The sequence below is a fragment of the Canis aureus genome, chromosome 28 (genome assembly GCF_053574225.1).
Source record: "Canis aureus isolate CA01 chromosome 28, VMU_Caureus_v.1.0, whole genome shotgun sequence".
Taxonomy (NCBI): Eukaryota; Metazoa; Chordata; class Mammalia; order Carnivora; family Canidae; genus Canis; species Canis aureus.
The window spans coordinates 26,547,034-26,567,316 of record NC_135638.1 but is presented as its reverse complement, the minus strand read 5'-3'; the positions used below and the strand labels follow the sequence as shown (position 1 = coordinate 26,567,316).

General features: G+C 41.0%; 2 protein-coding genes across 4 annotated transcripts in view; one reads left to right on the top strand and one right to left on the bottom strand.

The window, feature by feature from the left end:
• ARMC1 (armadillo repeat containing 1) overlaps window positions 1–8,244 on the bottom strand; it is a 38,645-nt gene extending 30,401 nt beyond the window's left edge. Inside the window, exons 1-2 of one of the 2 annotated variants that reach the window (XM_077876762.1) lie at window positions 8,023–8,244; window positions 2,194–2,414 (exon numbers count right to left, since the gene is read on the bottom strand). In XM_077876762.1, the coding sequence (XP_077732888.1) occupies window positions 2,194–2,376 (183 nt within the window). In that variant the 5' untranslated portion in view covers window positions 2,377–2,414; window positions 8,023–8,244. The remainder of the gene's footprint in view (window positions 1–2,193; window positions 2,415–8,022) is intronic. The other variant, XM_077876761.1, reaches the window with a different exon arrangement.
• A 274-nt stretch (window positions 8,245–8,518) lies between these two features.
• The window catches only part of MTFR1 (mitochondrial fission regulator 1), a 75,766-nt gene continuing 64,001 nt past the window's right edge, over window positions 8,519–20,283 (top strand). Inside the window, exon 1 of one of the 2 annotated variants that reach the window (XM_077876759.1) lies at window positions 8,519–8,537. The gene's annotated coding sequence lies outside the window, so the exon portion shown is untranslated. Of the gene's footprint in view, window positions 8,538–18,714; window positions 18,924–20,283 lie in introns of those variants that run through there. The other variant, XM_077876755.1, reaches the window with a different exon arrangement.

Genomic DNA, 20,283 nt, shown 5'->3' with positions numbered 1-20,283 from the left:
AAAAGTATCTTATCCATTCGGGATTACCAAACTAATCGGGCCCTCAAAACTGCTGAACAATCTCATCATTCTCCTTAGTTAGCAACCTGTCCTATTTTCTGTAACAACTCTAGAAGAGCCTTCTCCTCAAACCTCTTCCATTCTGGCAGAACCTAGCCTTTTTTTAAAAAAAATTATTTAACCCCTAGCCTTCTGAATTTAAATAGGTCCAAGTCTAGTCCACTGAAAAAGACACCTCCTCCAACCCTAAGACCCTATCTAGAGACCAACACTCTTTTCATCCTTATTGCAATTCTAATTGAAGATCAAACTAGGGGCCATGCAAATTTTCCCATTTGTTGCTACCCTTAACTTGTCAACATCTGTCTTGCCTGTTAAATTTCACTCCACGAAGGCAAAACAGAAAATCTTCAAATCTTATGAAGTTTGATTTTTGAAAAGGAAAATGCATATATTACTGTTCTGTACAAACTTATGAAATTAGACTAGTTGGGAATTCATCATGGGTGTTTAAGTAAAAGGCAATGAGTTTAAAATTTCTATTACAGTAATTTTCTTTCTTTCTTTTAAAGATTTTATTTATTTTTTCATGAGACACACACACACACACACACACACACACACACACACACACAGAGAGAGAGGGAGAGAGGCAGAGGGAGAAGCAGGCTCCATGTAGGGTGCCGACATGGGACTCGATCCTGGATCTCCAGGATCAGGCCCCGGGGCTTGAAGGCAGTGCTAAGTCACGGAGCCATCCGGGCTGCCCCTAGAGTAATTTTCTTTTAAACATTCTTGTAATGAAAATTTTAGAGAACACAAAAGTAGAGAAAACGTGTGGTGACCCTGCTGAACTCATCATCATTCACCATCAATAATTATCAACCACTTGAGAATCTTGTTTCATCTATCTCTGCTGTCAGTAACTACACTGGAGTGTTTTATAGCAAATATCAGAGAATATATAATCTCATTTGTAAATACTTCAGTAAATTCTCAAGAAATTAGATTTTTAAGTTAACTTAATATTATACCCTGCAAAAGTAATAACAATTCTTTGATACCTACTATCTGATCGATATTTATTTCGAACTATCTAAAAAAACAAAAAAACATTTACGGTTGATTTGTTCAAATTAGGATCCAAATCGGTTCCACATATTACTCTTGGGTGATATGTCTCTGAAGTCACTTTTAAGCTTTAACAGTTACCACTATTCCTTTCCTCACCCCAAATGCCTTTCTTTTCAATGTCACTTACTGGTCACAGAACCAGATTACTTGTTCTTGAGAACTTATCACATTCTGGATTGGCCTGATTGCTTTGCATTATTCTTTCACGTCTCTTGTTCCCACACTTCTCATAACATGGTAGTTCCTTCGACATTATTAGCTATGATCCTGTTTGTTTTTCTCTTTTCCTCTCCTTTCCTATCTTTCCCTCCCATCTTCTACTAAAACAAGTGCTAGGTCTATCCACTAATAAGCAGATAAGGAGAATGTGGTATTTTCTGCAATGGAATATTATTTGGACACAAAAATAAATGCAGTATTGATACATGTGACAATATAGATGAACCTTGAAAACGTTATGCTGAGAGAAAGAATTCACAAAACCCACATATAACATGATTCTATTTATGTAAAAAAATATATAGGCATTTTTGCCCAAATAGGCAAATACAGAGATAGAAAGTGGTTACTTAGGGAAGGAGGTAGGCGGTTGGGGAGCAATAGGTAGAGAAGTTTCTTTCTGAGGTGATGAAAATGTTCTAAAATTGACTGGGTTGATGGCTGTGCAACTCTGTGAATACATTAAAAAACAATGAATGATACACTTTGAGTGACTTGTACAGCATGTGATTCAGACCTTAATGAAGGTACTACAAAATAAAAATGGAACAATAAATATCTTTTTAATGTGTCTATCCATACTGAAATGATACAGTCCAAGATTTCTTATGAAGAAAGTTGCAGAACATTCCATGCAGTATGCTACCATTTGTGTCAAAGGACTATACACACACATACGTGTTTGCACATATAGAAATATACTTACTACTATTTACTCTATAGTCTACTTTTTTTCTCTATAGTCACTTTTAATTTTTACCATGTCATCTAACACTTTTTCAAAATCTTCTGAATTGCAAAATTATAACACTGAGACTGAAATTACTAAAGGCAACTTACGAGCAAAGCTGAATGGACAACAGGGGGGTTGGGGTGGTCCATAAATAAAATAAGGCCAGGCAGACATCCCTGATCCTGGACAATGGCTCTTCTATTTAATGGATCTGCTGCTAGATCCCGTAGCTGGTTAACTACCGAGAGAGCATCAGGTTCTTCATTCATGGTGGAGGACGAAGAATTCATCTTCTATGCCATACACATGTACCAAATCTTCTTAAATTCTGTAGAAACGGTTTGCAAAATTAGCTCTAGGCTGCTGAGGTACATTATGGCATTTGTTAAATAATCAGGATTACAACACCTTTAGAAAGAACAGATGAATCTAAATCACACAAAAACGTGAGACTTGGCAATTCCACAGTTTAAGTAAAATGAACATAAGAAGCTAAGTAAAAAAAAAAAAAAATCAAGTTATTTATGTGCACAATATTTAAAGAACATATGTCATCTTCAATATTCCAATAAATTCCATTTTAGCAATACATATTTTAACACTAAAGTCATAATAAACAAGATCTTTACAGTTAAAGCTCATAACCTTCACTATACTTCTCAAATTCTACCACTGCCAGTGCTTTTTTCTAGAACACTTCTGGAGCCTACAAGAAGTGTCTCAGGGAAAGGTGTCGTCTAGCTGAAAGCTTTTTTTCGTATTCATCTATGAACAAAACCCAGCATACTGGGCTTACAAAAGATAAAATCCCCTAGGAAAAAGGAGGGAGTCAAAAAAGGCTATGAACAAGAAAGCCAAGAAGGGTATCTCATATTTCACCCTGTGTCTCAGGCCCCAGGAGTTAGAGATCACAGTGAATCTGAACTGAATCTGTAATACACCTTTTCATCTCTGAGTGTGCCATATTCAGAAGAATGGAACACAATTTGAGGTAATTCATTTATTTTTTTAAGACATTTATTTATTTATGTATTCATGAGACAGACAGAGAGAGGCAGAGACACAGGCAGAGGGAGAAGCAGGCTCCATGCAGGAAGCCCGACGTGGGACTCGATCCCTAGTCTCCAGAATCATGCCCTGGACTGAAGGCGGCGCTAAACCACTGAGCCACCTGGGCTGCCCGAGGTAATTCATTTAACAGATAAGGAAACAGTCACAAAGAAGTTAAATTATTTGCCCCATGTGACAAAAGCTAGTTAGTATAAAAGTGTGCTAAAGGGATGCCTGGGTAGCTCAGCAGTTGAGTGTCTGCCTCTGACTCAGGACAGGATCCCAGGGTCTGGGACTGAGTCCCACATTGGGCTCCTTGTGGGGAGCCTACTTCTCCTTCTGCCTATGTGTCTGCCTCTCTCTCTCTGTCTCTGTGTCTCTCATGAATAAATAAATAAAACCTTAAAAAAAAGTATGCTAAAATCTTATCTCCTAATCAACAGTCTTTCCACTTTCCATTGTCTTTTTGTTTACTTTTCTCCATACAGTACTTTAAAAAGCAAGAGTTGGAAACTCAACCACCTGAGCCACCCAGGTGCCCATCCATACAGTCCTTTTAAATTTGCATACCTTTCTGCCATAAAAGTAAACCTTGATATGCTAGAAAATGTAACATGTTAAACATACAAAAACCTAAGAAACAAAATATCAAGGAATAATCTTCATTTGTGCAGAAAGGTAAAAATAATAATTTCCATTAACCAAGTTACATAGTATATTCCTATTAGTAAAAATACTTTCCATGAATCAATTTAGTGCCAAAAATACTTTCCATGAATCAAAATAAGTTTAGTGTCAATTTCAAAAACAATACCAATTAGGGGAGGAAGGGGCAGAAATTCTTCTGTTACTCAAAAGACTATTACAGGTTATTTTTTGGGAAGAAGGTAATAATGCATAACTGACCTCACCAGATTGAAATATACAAAGTTATAAATAGTAAAGCGGGGGTGGGGGTGGTAGGGGGGGTGTTGGTTGAGGTGCAGTAGGAAGGTATTTCTCCCAGGAAAGTTATTTATGCATTCAATATAAGAAAGCAGGCTCAGTGAGTCAGACCAAGGCTCCACTACTTGGTAAATGTGATTTCAAGCAATTCCTTTACTCTTTTGTCTCAGTTTCTTCATCTGTAACATAGGGCTAATCATAGCAGCTACCAAAGGTGTATGATCTAGATAAAATGACAATATACGGGATCCCTGGGTGGCGCAGCGGTTTGGCGCCTGCCTTTGGCCCAGGGCGCGATCCTGGAGACCCCGGATCGAATCCCACGTCAGGCTCCCGGTGCATGGAGCCTGCTTCTCCCTCTGCCTATGTCTCTGCCTCTCTCTCTCTCTATGTGACTATCATAAATAAATAAAATTAAAAAAAATTTAAAAAAAAAAAAAAATAAAATAAAATGACAATATACAATGTGCCTAGCACATTGTAAATGCTCAATACATAACAGTGTTAAGTTACATGGAGCAAAATATTAATAAAAAAAATAGTAAGATTACTCAATAAATGGTACTGGAATGCCTTCTAAGCAATTTAAAATCACTGCTAAGCAAGTTTAATTTATACCACATGGGTCATCCCTGGGTGGCTCAGTGGTTTGGCGCCTGCCTTTGGCCCAGGGCATGATCCTGGAGTCCTGGGATCAAGTCCCACATTGGGCTCCCTTCATGGAGCCTGCTTCTCCCTCTGCCTGTGTCTCTGCCTCTCTCCCTCTCTGTGTGTGTATCTCTTGTGAATAAATACATAAAAATCTTTTAAAAAAATAGTTTATACCATATGGCAAAAGAAAACCATACTCAAGATAAAATATGATAAATTTTAAGTATACAAGCAAGTGCAAAATAAAGGACTCAGAGGAAACAGGGCTTTAGCAAGACAGAATCTGACAGTTATTTTCAAAATGAAAATATGATAGTTACTGTGGCAATTTTAAAAATATTTTAAAAAAGCAATAGACTGAACACACAGAGATAAGATTAACAGGTTTGGGGGCATGCTGCCTCTTAGGTGCCTCTATTATCAGCATACTCAATATCCCTGTTTACAAACCACCTTAACCAAGAGCTTTACGTGCTGTTACCAGCACAAATCTTAACCAAAGTGGAACCTGAAGAACCAATTACTGGCTAAAAGGTCCAAGAACCAAGTTACATTAAGAACCAAATACGCTGGAAGAGGTCCTTTTGCATTCACTTCTGTCCTTGGAACTGGAGAGCTCCATTCTTATCTGAGTCCTTTGATAACTATTCAGTGGGAATAACGCTGAAAAAGTTATGGCCTTCCCTGTTCCTTTGGGATGAATAAAAGCCTAAACTTAAAACTTCCAATCTCCAAAGCCCACAGACAAGGAGAGGGTCCCTTTTAGGATCTTCCAAGGAAAAAGTCAAGAATATCACAAGACATCAAAAATCCTAACACAACGGGCAGAAGCTGTGGTCAAGCACTGCATTTCCTCTGGCATTTAAATGAAGGCAAGAAAGGTAGACAGAATCAATGATTAGTTTCCTAAATTAAACGGGTTTTTAGGTAAAACTTCAAGAGAGATTTCCTCTCTTGAGTGTTAGAGATCAATTTTTTTTTTTCCTCATTCAATATTCTTGGCAATATCAAATTACTCTGAGAATTGCCTGGATCCTGTTAAATGATCAATATTTCTGTGTTTTGAGGAATTCACAGAGCAGTTTTTATAAGATAGTTATGGAACAGTTGAGAAAATTGAAACAAGTAAGCAAAAGTTAGAACTCTACCGCCATCTGATGTATTAGATAGCCATCTGATGTATTAGATACGTTTAGTCTTGCTACGTTAATTGTACCATTTTCACATACTAAAGTTGTCTGATAAAAATGTTAGCCTTCAGAGGCTGGAAAAACTTTTAAAAATGATACTTCTTGGTATTCTATCTTACCCTCTCTTACTCTCAAATTGGCAGATCTCAAAACAATTTTTAAATAATATTTTAAATACACTTATCTGAATGATTTTATAGCAACCAATGAACCATAATGTAAGTAAAAAAAAAGTATTCTATAATGAGTAATGCATTAGGTTCAAAAGAAAATAAGTTTGCTTTCTAGTTGCACTTTTCATTTAAAATACTAATGTGAAAAAATATGGACTTGGACAGCCTATACCAGAATAAGCTGGGGTTATTAAAATGCAGATTCCAAGGCCCATACCCAGCCCTCACTAGGAATCACTGGAGGTAGGGCCCAAACGCATGATTTTAACAAGCACACCAGGTGATTCCTGGTGCAAATAAAAGCAATTAAAACTTTACAATGGTGGATAACTGCATGTCCTTTTAATATGGCTAGAGATGTCTGAATAAAATCCTGAACACTAAAATTCTACAAGATACTTTCTTTAATTACAATGCAACATGACAGTAAGTGAATTTGGGACTATGTTTCAGCTTCATTACCAGGTAACTAAATGAATAAACTGAAAAAAACACTAGCAGTAGCAAATTTACTGACTCCTTCTAAAGAAAGTGATGATCAAAGGAACAAAATTGTGGGGGGGCATTATGGTGGAGAATCTTTGTATAGATTTTGTGTGAGTAAACAGAAGGTTCTTTAAATTTTATTTGTTAGCAGTAGTTTATCTTTCTTGTCTCAATTATTTTCTTTTTTAGACCAGTACTTGATGACTTACAAGTTAGTTTTTGATTACTTTTTAAATACTCTTCAATTTTAAGATTTTGGGCTACTAAGCTAAACTTGCCAATACAGACGTACTTAATTAAAGAAAAATCAAAACCTCACTGGCAAATGAGGAAAACGTGAAAAAAAACCTTCTTTTCGTCTATTAGAACACAAATGCATATACTGCATACCTTTTCTCTTATGTTCAGTTCAATTTGGACAAACAGATCATAAGATAATGCATGCTCCCCGAACTTTAAAGTGCACTTTGATTACAACCTAAGGGATTTTTTTCAAAAGCAGATCTGATGGAGTGAGGCTTGAGATTCTGCAGTTCCAACAAGCTCCCAGGTGAGGCCTATCCTGCTGGAACTGGGAACTTAGGTGATGGGTGTGAGACTACAATTAGGAAAGATTTTCTTCAGCCAAAGTTTAACATTCAACTCAAAGAATGATTTCGGTCTCTTACAACTAAGAGCTGCAGAGAGTACACACCCACAATCTAAATGCACATTCAGTTAAGCAAGTTTTTACAAAATAACAAAAGCGCTGAGGTCAGATCTGGCTTTCTCTTACTAGCATCAAGTGTAACTCTTCAAGAAGTTGGGTTATCTCCCTTGAGCCTCAGTTTCCTCTCAATAATCCCGAGTGACTGCCAGTATCAAAGAAAATTCGAACTTGAAACCAGCACCAGCAATGACCAAACAAGAACAATACTTGATCCTGTGGTGCTTCTATCCCACCAGGCGTTGCGGTCTATTCCGCACCTCCCTAACACATCGGTGAACTATCCCCAAAGGAGCTGCTGAACTGCAGGAAGGCCTCCGAGAAGTGATTAAAATACAGGGATATGAATGCCTGTCTCTCCTGAATGGAGACAAACACAGCAACGTCCTTCCACCCTTAATAGACACGCAGGTGCACAAAACCTGAAATTGCCATAGGAACAAGCTAAAGGGACGAAGAAGTGAGACGACATCCATTAATAATAACGCTAGGGTTTGTAAAAAAAAAAAAAAAATCGGACGTGCGGGGGACGGGGACGAAATGACCGAAGCTAACATTTTCCCCAGGCACATCCGGCCAAAGCACTTGAAGGCGCTCGGTGGGACGCACTGCTGGGTCGGCAGAAGGCCAGCGGAGAGCGCCTCCGCCCAGGCCGACTCGCGGGCTTGATGAAGGGGCCGCTTTCCGCGGCCTTCCTTGGCTCCGCCGCTTTGTCTGCCGTCCCTGGACCCTTACCTACCGCGCCAGAGCCTCAGGAGTCCAGAGCCTGCCGCACCATCAGGGCCACACCAACGAGTGAGGTACGGAACCCAGGAGCCGCACAGCAGGTCCCTCCGTTCGCAGCCGCGGCGTCAGCGATGGCAAACGACCAGGTTAAATTCTAGGAGCCAAAGAGCGAGGACGCTGGCGGGGAAAGGTTCTCCAGACTCTCCCCCATGACCCTGCAACATCCGTCGGTTCTGCCCTCTCATTGGTTGATCCCATTCCAACGCGAGGATAAAACATCCAGTACGTGAAGGCCTTCTTAGACTCACGCGTTGATTGGTTACCTCGGGAAAGGCCCTAAGTGTTGAACGGAAGAGGCCAATGAGAGCGCAGGATCGCTTGACTTGGCCCCAACGGGTCTCCGTCCGCTGAGCGTCAAGCGAAGAAGCTTCAATCCGGCTGAGAAGCCGCTAGCTTCCCGCGTACACTCCCGGGCTCACGGCGTTGCGGGAACCTGCGTGCTGCCGCGTTCGGAAGTTCACATGGTATGTTTTTCTCTAGCAGTTCTTTCAGTTCTAATAAAGTATTTTCGTGATATTTCATTCGTTTTTGTGAGTCGTAGTTGATCATCTTTAAAGGTTTTTGAGCTTTTGGTAAGAACGTTAGCCCTGTGTGAGGCGTTTCTCGGATTTCGTTCCTGTTCGTGTCCAGTCTTCCCAACAGCGCGAAGGCTGCAGAGTACGGCTTTTTATTTGTTTTAAATAATAACTTCTGGGCAGCCCGGGTGGCTCAGCGGTTTAGCGCCGCCTTCAGCGCGGGGTGTGATCCTGGAGACCCGGGATCGAGTCCTGCGTTGGGCTCCCTGCTTGGGGCCTGCTTCTCCCTCTGCCTGTGTCTCTCTCGTGAATAAATAAATAAAATCTTAAAAAATAAATAATAACTTGTTTTTGGAAGGAATTTTTTTTTTCTTGAAAGGGAAAGGGGGAACGCCTGGGTGGCTCAGTGGTTGAGCGTCTCTCTGTCTCGAATGAATGAATGAATAAAATCTTTTTTAAAAAAGGGAAAGGGAAAGGGACTTCGAATCAGAATGTTCTGAGATTTGTCATGAAGTATTTTTTAGATACTGTCTGCTATTTAGTTTATCATGGTAAGAATTCATATACTTTTATCCATGCCAGTCACTGTCGGTTTTGTTAAGTATAGATCTTGGTTTTTATTTATTTATTATTTTTTAAAAAAGATTTTATTTATTTATTCATGAGAGACAGAGAGAGAGGAACACACACGCAGGCAGAGGGAGAAGCAGGCTCCATGCAGGGAGCCTGACGTGGGACTCGATCCCAGGTCTCCAGGATCATGCCCTGGGCTGAAGGCGGTGCTAAAGCGCTGAGCCACCTGGGCTGCCCTAGATCTTGGTTTTTTTTAATTTTTTTTTTTTTTTGTATTTATTTATGATAGTCACACACAGAGAGAGAGGCAAAGGCACAGGCAGAGGGAGAAGCAGGCTCCATGCACCGGGAGCCCGACGTGGGATTCGATACCCGGTCTCGAGGATCGCGCCTTGGGCCAAAGGCAGGCGCTAAACCGCTGCGCCACCCAGGGATCCCTAGATCTTGGTTTTTAAAGATATTTCTCTACATGTAAGCGAAGTCTAAATTCCCCAGGCCAGTCTGAGAATAATGCATCAGTTGCACCCAATAACTTCACTGAATGGAATCTAGATTCTCTTTCACAATTTGATTTTGCCCCGTAGCTCGTATATTAAAGTCTCAAGGGATTCAAGAAGCTTCTACTGGGGAGAGTGCGTAAGAGTAAATACCCCTGTGGCGCCTGACTGGTTGAGGCCTAGACATGCGACTCTTGATCTTCACGCCGTCAGCTCAAGCCCCAAGTTGGTTGTGGAACTTACTTTAAAACAAAAAACCCAGACTGTGTTCTATGCAGTTGTCTCCAATACTTTGATTCCTAAGTGAATTTAAAATCCACACAGTTACTTCTCAAATTTCTTTGCCTTCCCTTATTCTTGGTTATCCTCTTCCTTCTGTAACAAGCTGTCAAGAAGAAACTAGGAGCAAAGTGGAATAGAAAAGGTCCCTTTCACACCATTTGACCTATAGCAAAAACAAGTCTCCGGCATGATTTCTATTTCCCAAAGTCATAAGAGGGAGTGGTGGTAAGCGAATGTAAAAACAAAAAGTAAAAAAAGTAAAAAGAAATGATGCGTAATGTCTAGTGGTAGAGGCACCAGCCTAATTAATTAGTAATCAACCAGACCAACCAACGGCTGGAACTGGCGGGTGTGTGTGTGTGGGGGGGGGGGGGGGGGGTGTCGGGGGTGGGTGGGCAGGAGGGGAAGGAAAAAAGGAGATTGTGATACATTTACTGTAAGGAAAAAAAGCTGTAAAAAAAAAAAGTAAATATAGGAAGTTCAAAAGGCACAGACAGGTTAAACATAATCCAGTTGAGTAAATGAAATTTTGCTTAATATTGTTATTAAAAACAATGCAACAACACAAAGTAAACTTGGATATTTTATTTTATTTTATTACTTTATTTTATTTTATATTTTATTTTATTATTTTATTTTATTTTATTTTATTTTATTTTATTTATTAAATGGGCTCCATGCCCAACATGGGGCTTGAACTCACAAGCAACTGAGCCAGCCATGCACCACAACTTGCTCTTTTTTCTAAGGTTAATTTGTGTATAAGAAAGTGAGACAGTTGGGATTTTCCCAACTAGTAATTGATGACATAGGTTTTTGGCAGTGTTCAGAATGTATGTTCAACGGAGTCTTTTAGAAGTTCAAAATCTAAAATTACTGTCAGAGGCATGATTATATTTAAAGTATTGAGAAGATTAATTCTTCCTTGGCAACAGCCATTACAGAGAGTTAGATGACTGGCATTAAAAGGCAGGGATTGTAGTCACAAAGAAATAACAAACAATTTCATAAGCACCAATGGGTTACAAGCCCAGTGAAGTCTTTTAAGGTTTTAAGAATTTATATTCCCATATTAAAAATGTATGAACTTGACATCAATAAAGTTATACTACCAGCTATTATGAGTCATTCCTTGTTCTTAGTCTCAGATAGCTTGCCACAGGACACAGCTGGAATGTCAAGTTTCTCAATGGCTGTGTTGCTTAAGACCTGTGAACCAGATAATGGCAGCTTCATTTATTATTTTAAAATTATTTTCAGAACACATACAATGTGCTAGAAACAGTCTTAGCAATGAATTCAAAAACAAGAGAAAATATTATTACTGTCCTCAAGTTGTTTATGGTCTAGTATGGTAGCTTCCAAACTTTATGATGAAGTACTGCTTTCAGCTTAAAAAAAACACGTTTTGAGCACACAGCTCTAATACATATATATTATTTAGTCATAAATTCTATACACAGACTATCAAACTAATATGTAGACTAAAAAGCATATCGAAATAGAAAAGTTTAGAAGATGATAAATAATTACAAATAGAAGCACTTATATTTGAGATTAAAATTATGTCCATATACATTATTTACTAAAAAAAACTTAAATTCCAGATGGATTAAAACTCAAGTGTAAAACAAAATATCAAAAATCCTTTAAGAAAATCTTGGAGAGGGCAGCCTAGGTGGCTCAGTGGTTTAGTGCTGCCTTTGGCCTAGGGTGTGATCCTGGAGACCTGGGATCGAGTCCCATGTCAGACTCGCTGCATGGAGCCTGCTTTCTCCCTCTGCCTGTGTCTGTACCTCTCTCTCTCTCTCTCTCTCTCTCTCTCTCTGTCTTTCATGAATAAATAAATAAAATCCTTTTTTTAAACATTCCTATAACAATATAGAAGTAGGGAAGAGCTTAAAGAAGATTAGAAACTCAGAAGTTAAAAAAGAAAGAAATGGTCATATCTCATTTGTTTTAAAAAGCAGCTTATTTCTGTGGCAAGAAAATACATAACCAATGTCAACAGACAATAGATTTAGGGGTAAATTTGCAACTTGGTGGACAAATAGAGGTTAACATTAAAAAATTGATCACTCATTGTCAAGAAAGGAATTAACAGCCCTATACAAATTGGGTGAATAAAAATGAGTATTTAATCAAGAGAAAGTCCAGGTGGCCAATAAACGTGAAGATATTTAAACTCACCTGTTATAAGGGAATGCAAATTAACAATGAGAATAATCACAATGCTGCTCAGACTGGCAAAAAAAAAAAAAAAATGACACAAAGTTGCTGGCAGGAATAATGTGTAGTGAGAAAACTCAGATTTTGCTGTGGAAATGTAAATTATTACAGACTTAAAAAATAATTCAAAATCTATTCTAAAAATTGCATTTTGTGACTCAGCTGTCCTGAAGCATTCAAACCATAGAGACAAAAAGCATCATACAAAGGCATAAGAACAGAGATGTTTATTGCAATATTGCTCATATTGGCAAAAACAAAAACCAAACAAATGATGTAAATGAAGTAAATGATATATCTACAGGCCATGGGCCATTCTGAACAATATATTAGAAAACCTTTAATAAAGGGAAATGAGAGCTATAGAAGAGACATTGAGGTATTTCCATGATGCTTCAAAGTGTGTGTGTATACACACACACACACACATACACTGATTTGGTTTCTGGAAATAACATCATAAACTACATTTTTATATATTCTATGAATATGGAAAATATATAGAGAGATACAGTCAAGGTTTTTAGCATATATTACCTGAATAGGACAGGATCTGGGAGAGTAGGAGCCCACCACACACACAAAAGTTATAAATAAACTAACTTTACTGGGGAGGGTGGGGTGTAAATATAATAAATTTTCATTAAGTAAAATCACATGTAAATGAAATGTAATCAACAAAAATCTAGGTGGTATTTAGTAGTTTCAAGCAACTGCTTTCACAAGTATGAGAATGATAAACTTGGGGTCACAAAACAGTCACATCTGAGGAGGATATATGGTGAGAGGTAAGATAGGTTGGTGAAGTATCCAGTAAGCTGTACCCAGTGACTCAGTGTAGGACCTCATTCAGAAAAGCTACATGGTGCCATTTGGGTCAGACAGATCTTGATTTTACCACTTTCTGGCTTTATGACTATACTAAGTCACTTTGGCACTAAGGACCTTAATCTCCTCTAAAAAACAGAAATCCTGGCACTTCCAAGACTGCTATAGGACTCCCACTTCGGGCTCCTGGTGCATGGAGCCTGCTTCTCCCTCTGCCTCTCTCTCTCTCTCTGTGACTATCATAAATAAATAAAAATTAAAAAAAAAATAAAATAGTGTAAGAGAATACCTAGCCCAGTGTCTAGAAGATGTTCCATAAATGTAGAATTAGCCCCACTTCTCTCTGCATAAAAATATGCTCTCTAGAAAAGATCTGATAAGACCTAATTTGTAGTGATAAAATTATTGAGTTCTTACTAATACTGGAAAAGATAGAAAAGAAGCATCACTAGTCACCTTCAGAGAATTTGAAGCAACCAACTCATTTTTCTGAAAACTGGGAAATAAATGGAGAGAAACCAAGCATTAAATCTACCTTTCTTGGGGCACCTGGATGGCTCAGTGATTCAGCATCTACCTTCGGCTCAGGTTGTGATCCCAGGGTCCTGGGATCAAATCTTGCATCAGGCTTCTCACGGGGTGCCTGCTTCTCCCTCTGCCTATGTCTCTGCCTCTCTCTGTGTGTCTCTCATGAATAAATAAAATCTTCAAATAAAAAAAAAAACATGCCTTTCTTATATGTATTATATTTTAGTGTAACAAAATAGTTGGTGTATGATAATCTGAAAACTGGTACACATTAAGAAACGTTCAACTTGCTTTTCTTTACAAATGTGCCTTAAGGCGACCAGTTAGCTCATAAATGACACATCCAGCCTCACCTTGTCTTTTTTTTTTTTTTTTTTAAGATTTTATTTATTCATGAGAAACACAGAGAGAGGCAGAGACACAGGCAGAGGGAGAAGCAGGCTCCATACAGGAAGCCTGACATGGGACTTGATCCTAGGTCTACAGGATCATGCCCTGGGCTGAAGGCAGTGCTAAACCGCTGAGCCACCCGGGTTGCCTCTCACCTGGTCTTAAAATGCCTCTCACAAGGGCACTTCATTGTCCTACCAGTGGTCTTTTGCTAGTTAGGTTTTTCTAGATTCAAACTCAGAACCTCTTAAGGCCCACTTCAATGTATTATATTTTCTATAGACAGGTAGTTGGAGCTGGAAAAAGTGCAGAACTAGAGAGAAAGGGTCTGGATTTTCAGAGAAGACACTAAAGCTTGCAGGTCATTCAACCTATCTTACCAAATGGGATTGTCATTAAACTTCATGTGAGACAGACTGATGGACATATTTGTCCCCTACTTTACTAACCACTGGTCATACCACACAGCTGACTGAACGTACTTCATGGGTAATATTTATTGGGCTATTGTGATAAGCCAGGTGTTATACTTAGTATTTTACACATGTTACACAATTGGTTCTCAGGCTACCCTGTGAGGTGGCTCTTTTCCCTACTGTGCAGATCAGGAAATTGAGGCCTAGGGAGGGTGATTGACTTGCTAACGGCCATGCAGCTGATAAGTGACAGAGGCATATTTTCAGTATGGGTCTGTCTGACTTGGAAGCCGAAGTTCCTTCTGAGAATTCAGCCTCACCATCTGCCAATATAAACAAATGGGAATCTGCCCTTTTGGTTAAATCTCTGCAAGGAAGCTGGCCTATAACTGGCTTTGGTCATCTTTCTATTGCCTAAAATACATTTAATAGTGACTAAATCTCTGCCTAAACAATAGTACTATAGTCCTTTAATCTGTTAGGAATTTGGAGGTCTAGAAAGGTCAAGGGACTTTTTCAAGGCTGCACAGTGAGGAGAGAGAACTCTGATTCTCCTCTACTCAATAAATACGGAAGTTTCAGTTATTCTGGATTCTGCCAAGGAAGCTGAGCCATTTATTTGGATGAAGAACTATAAAGGATCAGACACATAAAAGAAAAGTCAATTTGCTTCTAAAATCCCGGAATGGATTGCCCTGTAACCTACATTAGTTTCCAAACTTAGTTACGCAAATCATCTAAGATTTAGGGAAGGGGTATGGATATGGATTTTTAAACATATGCTCAGAAGTGGAGTTTCAGAATTATCAATCTTTTGGAAAAGATATAAATTGTATTATTTATTGCTTCCTAACAAATCACTCCAGAACTTAGCAGCTTAACAAAATAATCATTTATTATCTCATGGTTTCTGTGTATGTAGAATCCATGTGGGCCTAGCTCAGGGTCTCTGGTTTAGAGTCACAAGATTGTAATCAAGGTGTCAGTGGGACTCTAATCATCTCAAGGCTCAATAGAAAGAGGATCTTTTGCTGAGTTCACTCACATGTCTGTTAGCAGGATTCAGTTTCTCAGAGGCTGATGAAAAAAAGCTTCAGTTGCTTGATGGCTGATGGCCAGAGGCCTCTCCTCAGTTTCTTGCCACATAGGCCTCTCCTTAGGGCAACTCACAATATGGCAGTTGGACTTCTCTCAGGAGAAACCAAGAAAGAGCAAGCAAGATGGAAGCCACACTCTTTTAACCTAGGCTTGGAATTGCCATCCTATCACTCTTGTATTTGATTCATTAGGAGGAAGTCACTAGGTCAAACCCACTCTCTTCAAGAGAGAATTACGCAAGGGTGTGACTACCAGGAGGCAGGGATCATTGGGGGTATTTTTAGAGGTTACCCATCATGGAGATGTAAACAAAGAAAAACCAAGGTGATAATATATTTCCTAGCTCTGTCCACCGAGAGATGGTATGTATAAAATATAAACAAAATATAAATATACAAAATAAATGAATAAATGGGCAGAAGAAACGATTTTTTTTTTAGGAGAAACAAATCTTACTTAAAGAATTCTAAATTATTTATGTAGATATTCCACTCCAGGAGTTGAAGCTTAATCTCATAACCTTTGAGGGTGGGTAGGATTTAGTGACTTGCTTCCAAGGGAATATGTAAAGAGAAGAGAATATGTAAAGAGGGTAAAAAATGCAACTTCACAGTGGAGAAACAAGCAAAAACTACCATGGTCAGGTTAACATCAGCATAAATAAATCATGCTAATATCTAATATACCCTCTGATATGATGTGATGAGAAGGGCATCTCAGTGTATGGTATTTCTCCCAAATCTTACAACCCCAGTGTAACCATGAGAAAAACAGCAGATTAATTCAAATCAAGGCATATTTTGTAATTTATGTGATCATACTCCTTAAAAATGTCATGGTCATAACAGGATTATGAGAAACAAATACTGAGAAACTCAAGAACAGGAGTCTAAGTAATGAGGTATTGATGACTTAATGCCATGTGGCATTGTGGATTGGATCCTGGAACAGGAAAAGGACATTAATAAAATCTGAGTGAGGCAGCCCCTGTGGCTTAGCAGTTTAGTGCCGCCTTTGGCCCAGGGCGTGAACCTGGGGACCCAGGATAGAGTCCCACGTTGGGCTCCCTGCATGGAGCCTGCTTCCCTCTCTCTCTCTCTCTCTCTCTCTCTATATATATATATATATATATATATATAATAAAACTTGGGTAAAGTCTGGAGTTTAGTAAATGTACCAATGTTGGCTCCTTAATTTTATAAATGCATCATGGTAATACACTGTTAGCATTAGGGGAAGCTGAGTGAGGGGTAAACAGGAACTTCTGAACTATCTTTGCAACTTTTCTGCAAATCTAAAATTAGGGACGCCTGGGTGGCTCAGTGGTTAAGCCTCTGGCTCAGGGTGTGATCCTGGAGTCTGGGATGGAGTCCCACATCGTGCTTCCTACATGGAGCCTGCTTCTCCCTTTGCCAATGTCTCTGCCTCTCTCTCTCTCTGTGTCTCTCATGAATAAATAAAATATTTTAAAAATATATTTAAAAAATAAATCTAAAATTATTCTAAAATAAAGTTAATTAAAAGGAAAAAGTGAAGTATGCTGTTTATTTCAAGTATGATGACTGCAAGATTTCCCCTTACTTCCTGGCTCAGCATATTTTGCACCCTCCTTTCTCCTCTACCAGCCACAAAATTCTGATGCCAGGTGCCATGAGACACACCCACAGGTGCCCTTGTAAGATGGCATATAGTATGGCTAGGAGTATTCTGGGAAGACATTCCAACATCGTGGCAGTCAGCAATATCTAATCACAAAAGGAACCTAAGTTCAACTCAACCCTCTTCCCCTCACCCAGATCTCCAAAATGCCCAGGGCCACTCCTGAGCACCTAGTATGCAGACAGAAGCGTGAAGAAAAGGAAGCTGGAATGGAAAAAAGGCAGGTCTTGACCAATCTCTGAAGGTTGCTTTAAAACATCTTCATTTTGAAGAGTAGAAAACATATGACCATGTGAACTCAGTGCGAGGGTCCCTCCTTGGGTCTTGGAAGGGGCTGGTGCAAGTCAGGGGGTCTGAGCACAAGCTTCATTAGCTTTTCAGTAAATCCACCCTCTAAGGATTTCGGAAGAAACAAGTAAACTTTGCCAGAAATGCCGCTCTCCTTTGCTTCCACTCCTTTAGCTCAGAAGCACCAACTCTTTCGTCAAGCCTCAGCCGAAGCACACCTCTAAAATGTGTTCATTGAGTCCTCTGGCCGGCTTGGGCAGGTCTCCCAGGTTCCCAAGATTCCTTCATTATAACATTTGGTTATGTTTGTGTTTCTGTCTTCCTGTTAGTCTGTAGGCTCACTGAGGGTGTGGTTCAAGGCTTTTAAAAATCTTTGTACTGTCATAATGGGCCCTCAACAAGCCCTTAGTGAGCAAATGAATTAGTGCTCTTGCTGAAGTTGGAAAGCCCTTGCCAGGAAGGCACTTGGGCACCAGGGGTAAAACCACTCTAGCTCTGGTGCCTGCCCAGTGGCCCGTGGGATCCATTACAAAGGGAGCCTTAGGGAGACAGCCAATCAGCAGCAGCCTCCTTACCGGCCACAGAGAAATACCCACAGGTTTTTCACTCTACGTATGAATTTCTTCCTGGACCTACACACGTCACCATGCTGACTATATTGTTAGCTACAGATGTAATGATCATTTTCATGGCAGAATTATTTGAAATCTTGTGTCCCAGAATATTCAACTATTAAAAAGCATGTATCCCCAAGAATCAGACTAAACACGCAGTGGAACTGAAGACGGTAAAATGCTCCCCCATGCTCTTTGTATGCCCCACACCCTCAACCCCCCTAAACACAAGCACACCTGGGATATGAAGTTCACGTGGGAAGATCTGCCGGCCAGACAGAAGGCCCAACAGGCTTGGGATAAAAGGGATCAGTGTAAGTCAGTTAACAAGGGCTTAAGAGTCCCGGCTTCCTTCAAGGTAATAGACACCTGCGGCTACATTAGGAATACGGGGCTTTTTTTTTTTTTTTTTTTTTTTTTTTGAAGATTTATTTATTCATGAGAGACACAGAGAGAGGCAGAGACACAGGCAGAGGGAGAAGGAGGCTCCATGCGGGGAGCGCGATGCCGGACTCGATTCCAGGACGCTGGGACCACGCCCTGAGCCCGAGGCAGACGCTCAACCGCTGAGCCACTCGGGCGTCCCCGGAACACGGGTCTTGCTACACACTTCGAGAATGGGGTTTACTAACAAAGTACTTTCTAGACTAGAGCAGTGAAGACACAAAGCGAAGTCCACGCGAAAGCGCCCGCCTCTCTCCGAGCAGTGCGCTTGCGCAGACGCACTGTGAGCGGCGGCAGCAGGCCTGTGGGCGGGTAGTCTCCCTTCCTCCGCGGGCAATCAGTACCCGCCTCCGGGCCGGAGGAAGCAGCTGATTGGCCAGTCTGGTCCGGGCTAGGGGCGGAGACTGGGTGATTGGCAGTAACTCCCCGGGAGAGCCAAGCTGGAAGCTGGAGCAGCGCAGGAAGGCGCCTGGCTGCCGCGCGGCAGAGGTAAGGGGGGCTAGAGACTCAAGAAGCGGTTGGCGGGGGGGTCGAGGAGGCGCTCCCAGGCTTGAGGGCGGTGGGAAGTCCCGGTAAGTAAGTAGGAGCTGAAGGACCCCCGAATTCGGGCATGCGGGGACACGCCGGGCTGCGTGGGCCGGTTGGGTGTCTCCGCGGCAGCTGAGAGGAGGTTCTCGGCGGCCGCGGCGCTGAGGCTTCTGGGGGGCGGGCGCGCCGGCGGAGCGGAGGGAAGCCGGTCCACCTGCCCCAGGGCTGGGACTCCCCTCCCCTCCCCTCCCCCCCTCCCCCCGGCCCTTAGGTCGGTCCTTCGGAGCCCACAGCCCGCGCGCCAGCCGCCCCGCCGGCGGCGGCCCGGGGACGTCAGCCCTCCGCGGTGGTTGCCTGGGGCGTTGCGCTCTTTCCCGGGACTGGACGGACCGGCGTCCGCGGCGGCCCCTGGGGCCGGGCCGCGGGGACTCTGGGAGGAGGGGCGCGCTCGCTGCTCCGCCCGGGAGGCCAAACCGGGCCCACCTGGCGGGGGTTGCTGCTTCATTATCACCTCCCAGTACTGCCCAGTGTAGCTTCCTGAACGCAGCTAGGATTTTGCGTTGAGCCCTAAAGAAAAAATATCGACCTCCGGACGTTTAAAAACACGTTCTGTTATGGAAATCTTCAAACCTACCGAGGTCAAGGGGTTGGTATTAGGAACTCGGGGAACCCATCAACCAATTTCGACAATTGTCTACACATGGCCGGGCTTGCGCCCTCTCCGGGTTATTTTCTAGCAGATCCCAGACATTTAATCTTTCCTAGGTATTTCTTCGGCTTTGTCATGGTCATTAACTGTACTACTTATTATTTTTTTTTAATCATTTGCTTTCTAGAGGGGTTGAATAAAATAAGGCACACGTGAAGGTTTACACGGCGCAAATTTCAGTTTGTGCTACAAGAATGTGGGGAGTTCTCCGAAAGTGCAGTTTGACTATCCCGTATTCAGATTTTAAAAATAATTGAAAACGAAGGTACCAAACAACCCAGTCTTGGCAGTAGCATTATTGCTTTTTGAGCAGAAATATTAATATTGGTAATTTCTGCTTATAGGACTCTTGGTAGGTATGAGGCACTGTGAAACTCCACCTATTAAATTTTTACAACAGCCCTGTGAAGTAGGTATCCAGTTTTACAGATGAGGGGAAGAGGGGGGCTAAGCAATTTGCCGTAGGTCACACTGATATAAATAAGGGGGGACAAGGGGCTGGGGTGTCTGGGGTTTAGGATACTAAACCAGGTCCCTGCCAAGTTCTTGCTCTTTTAACCATAATTAAATTTCGTAAGAATTGTGGAATAAATGTAACTGATGTGGATTATT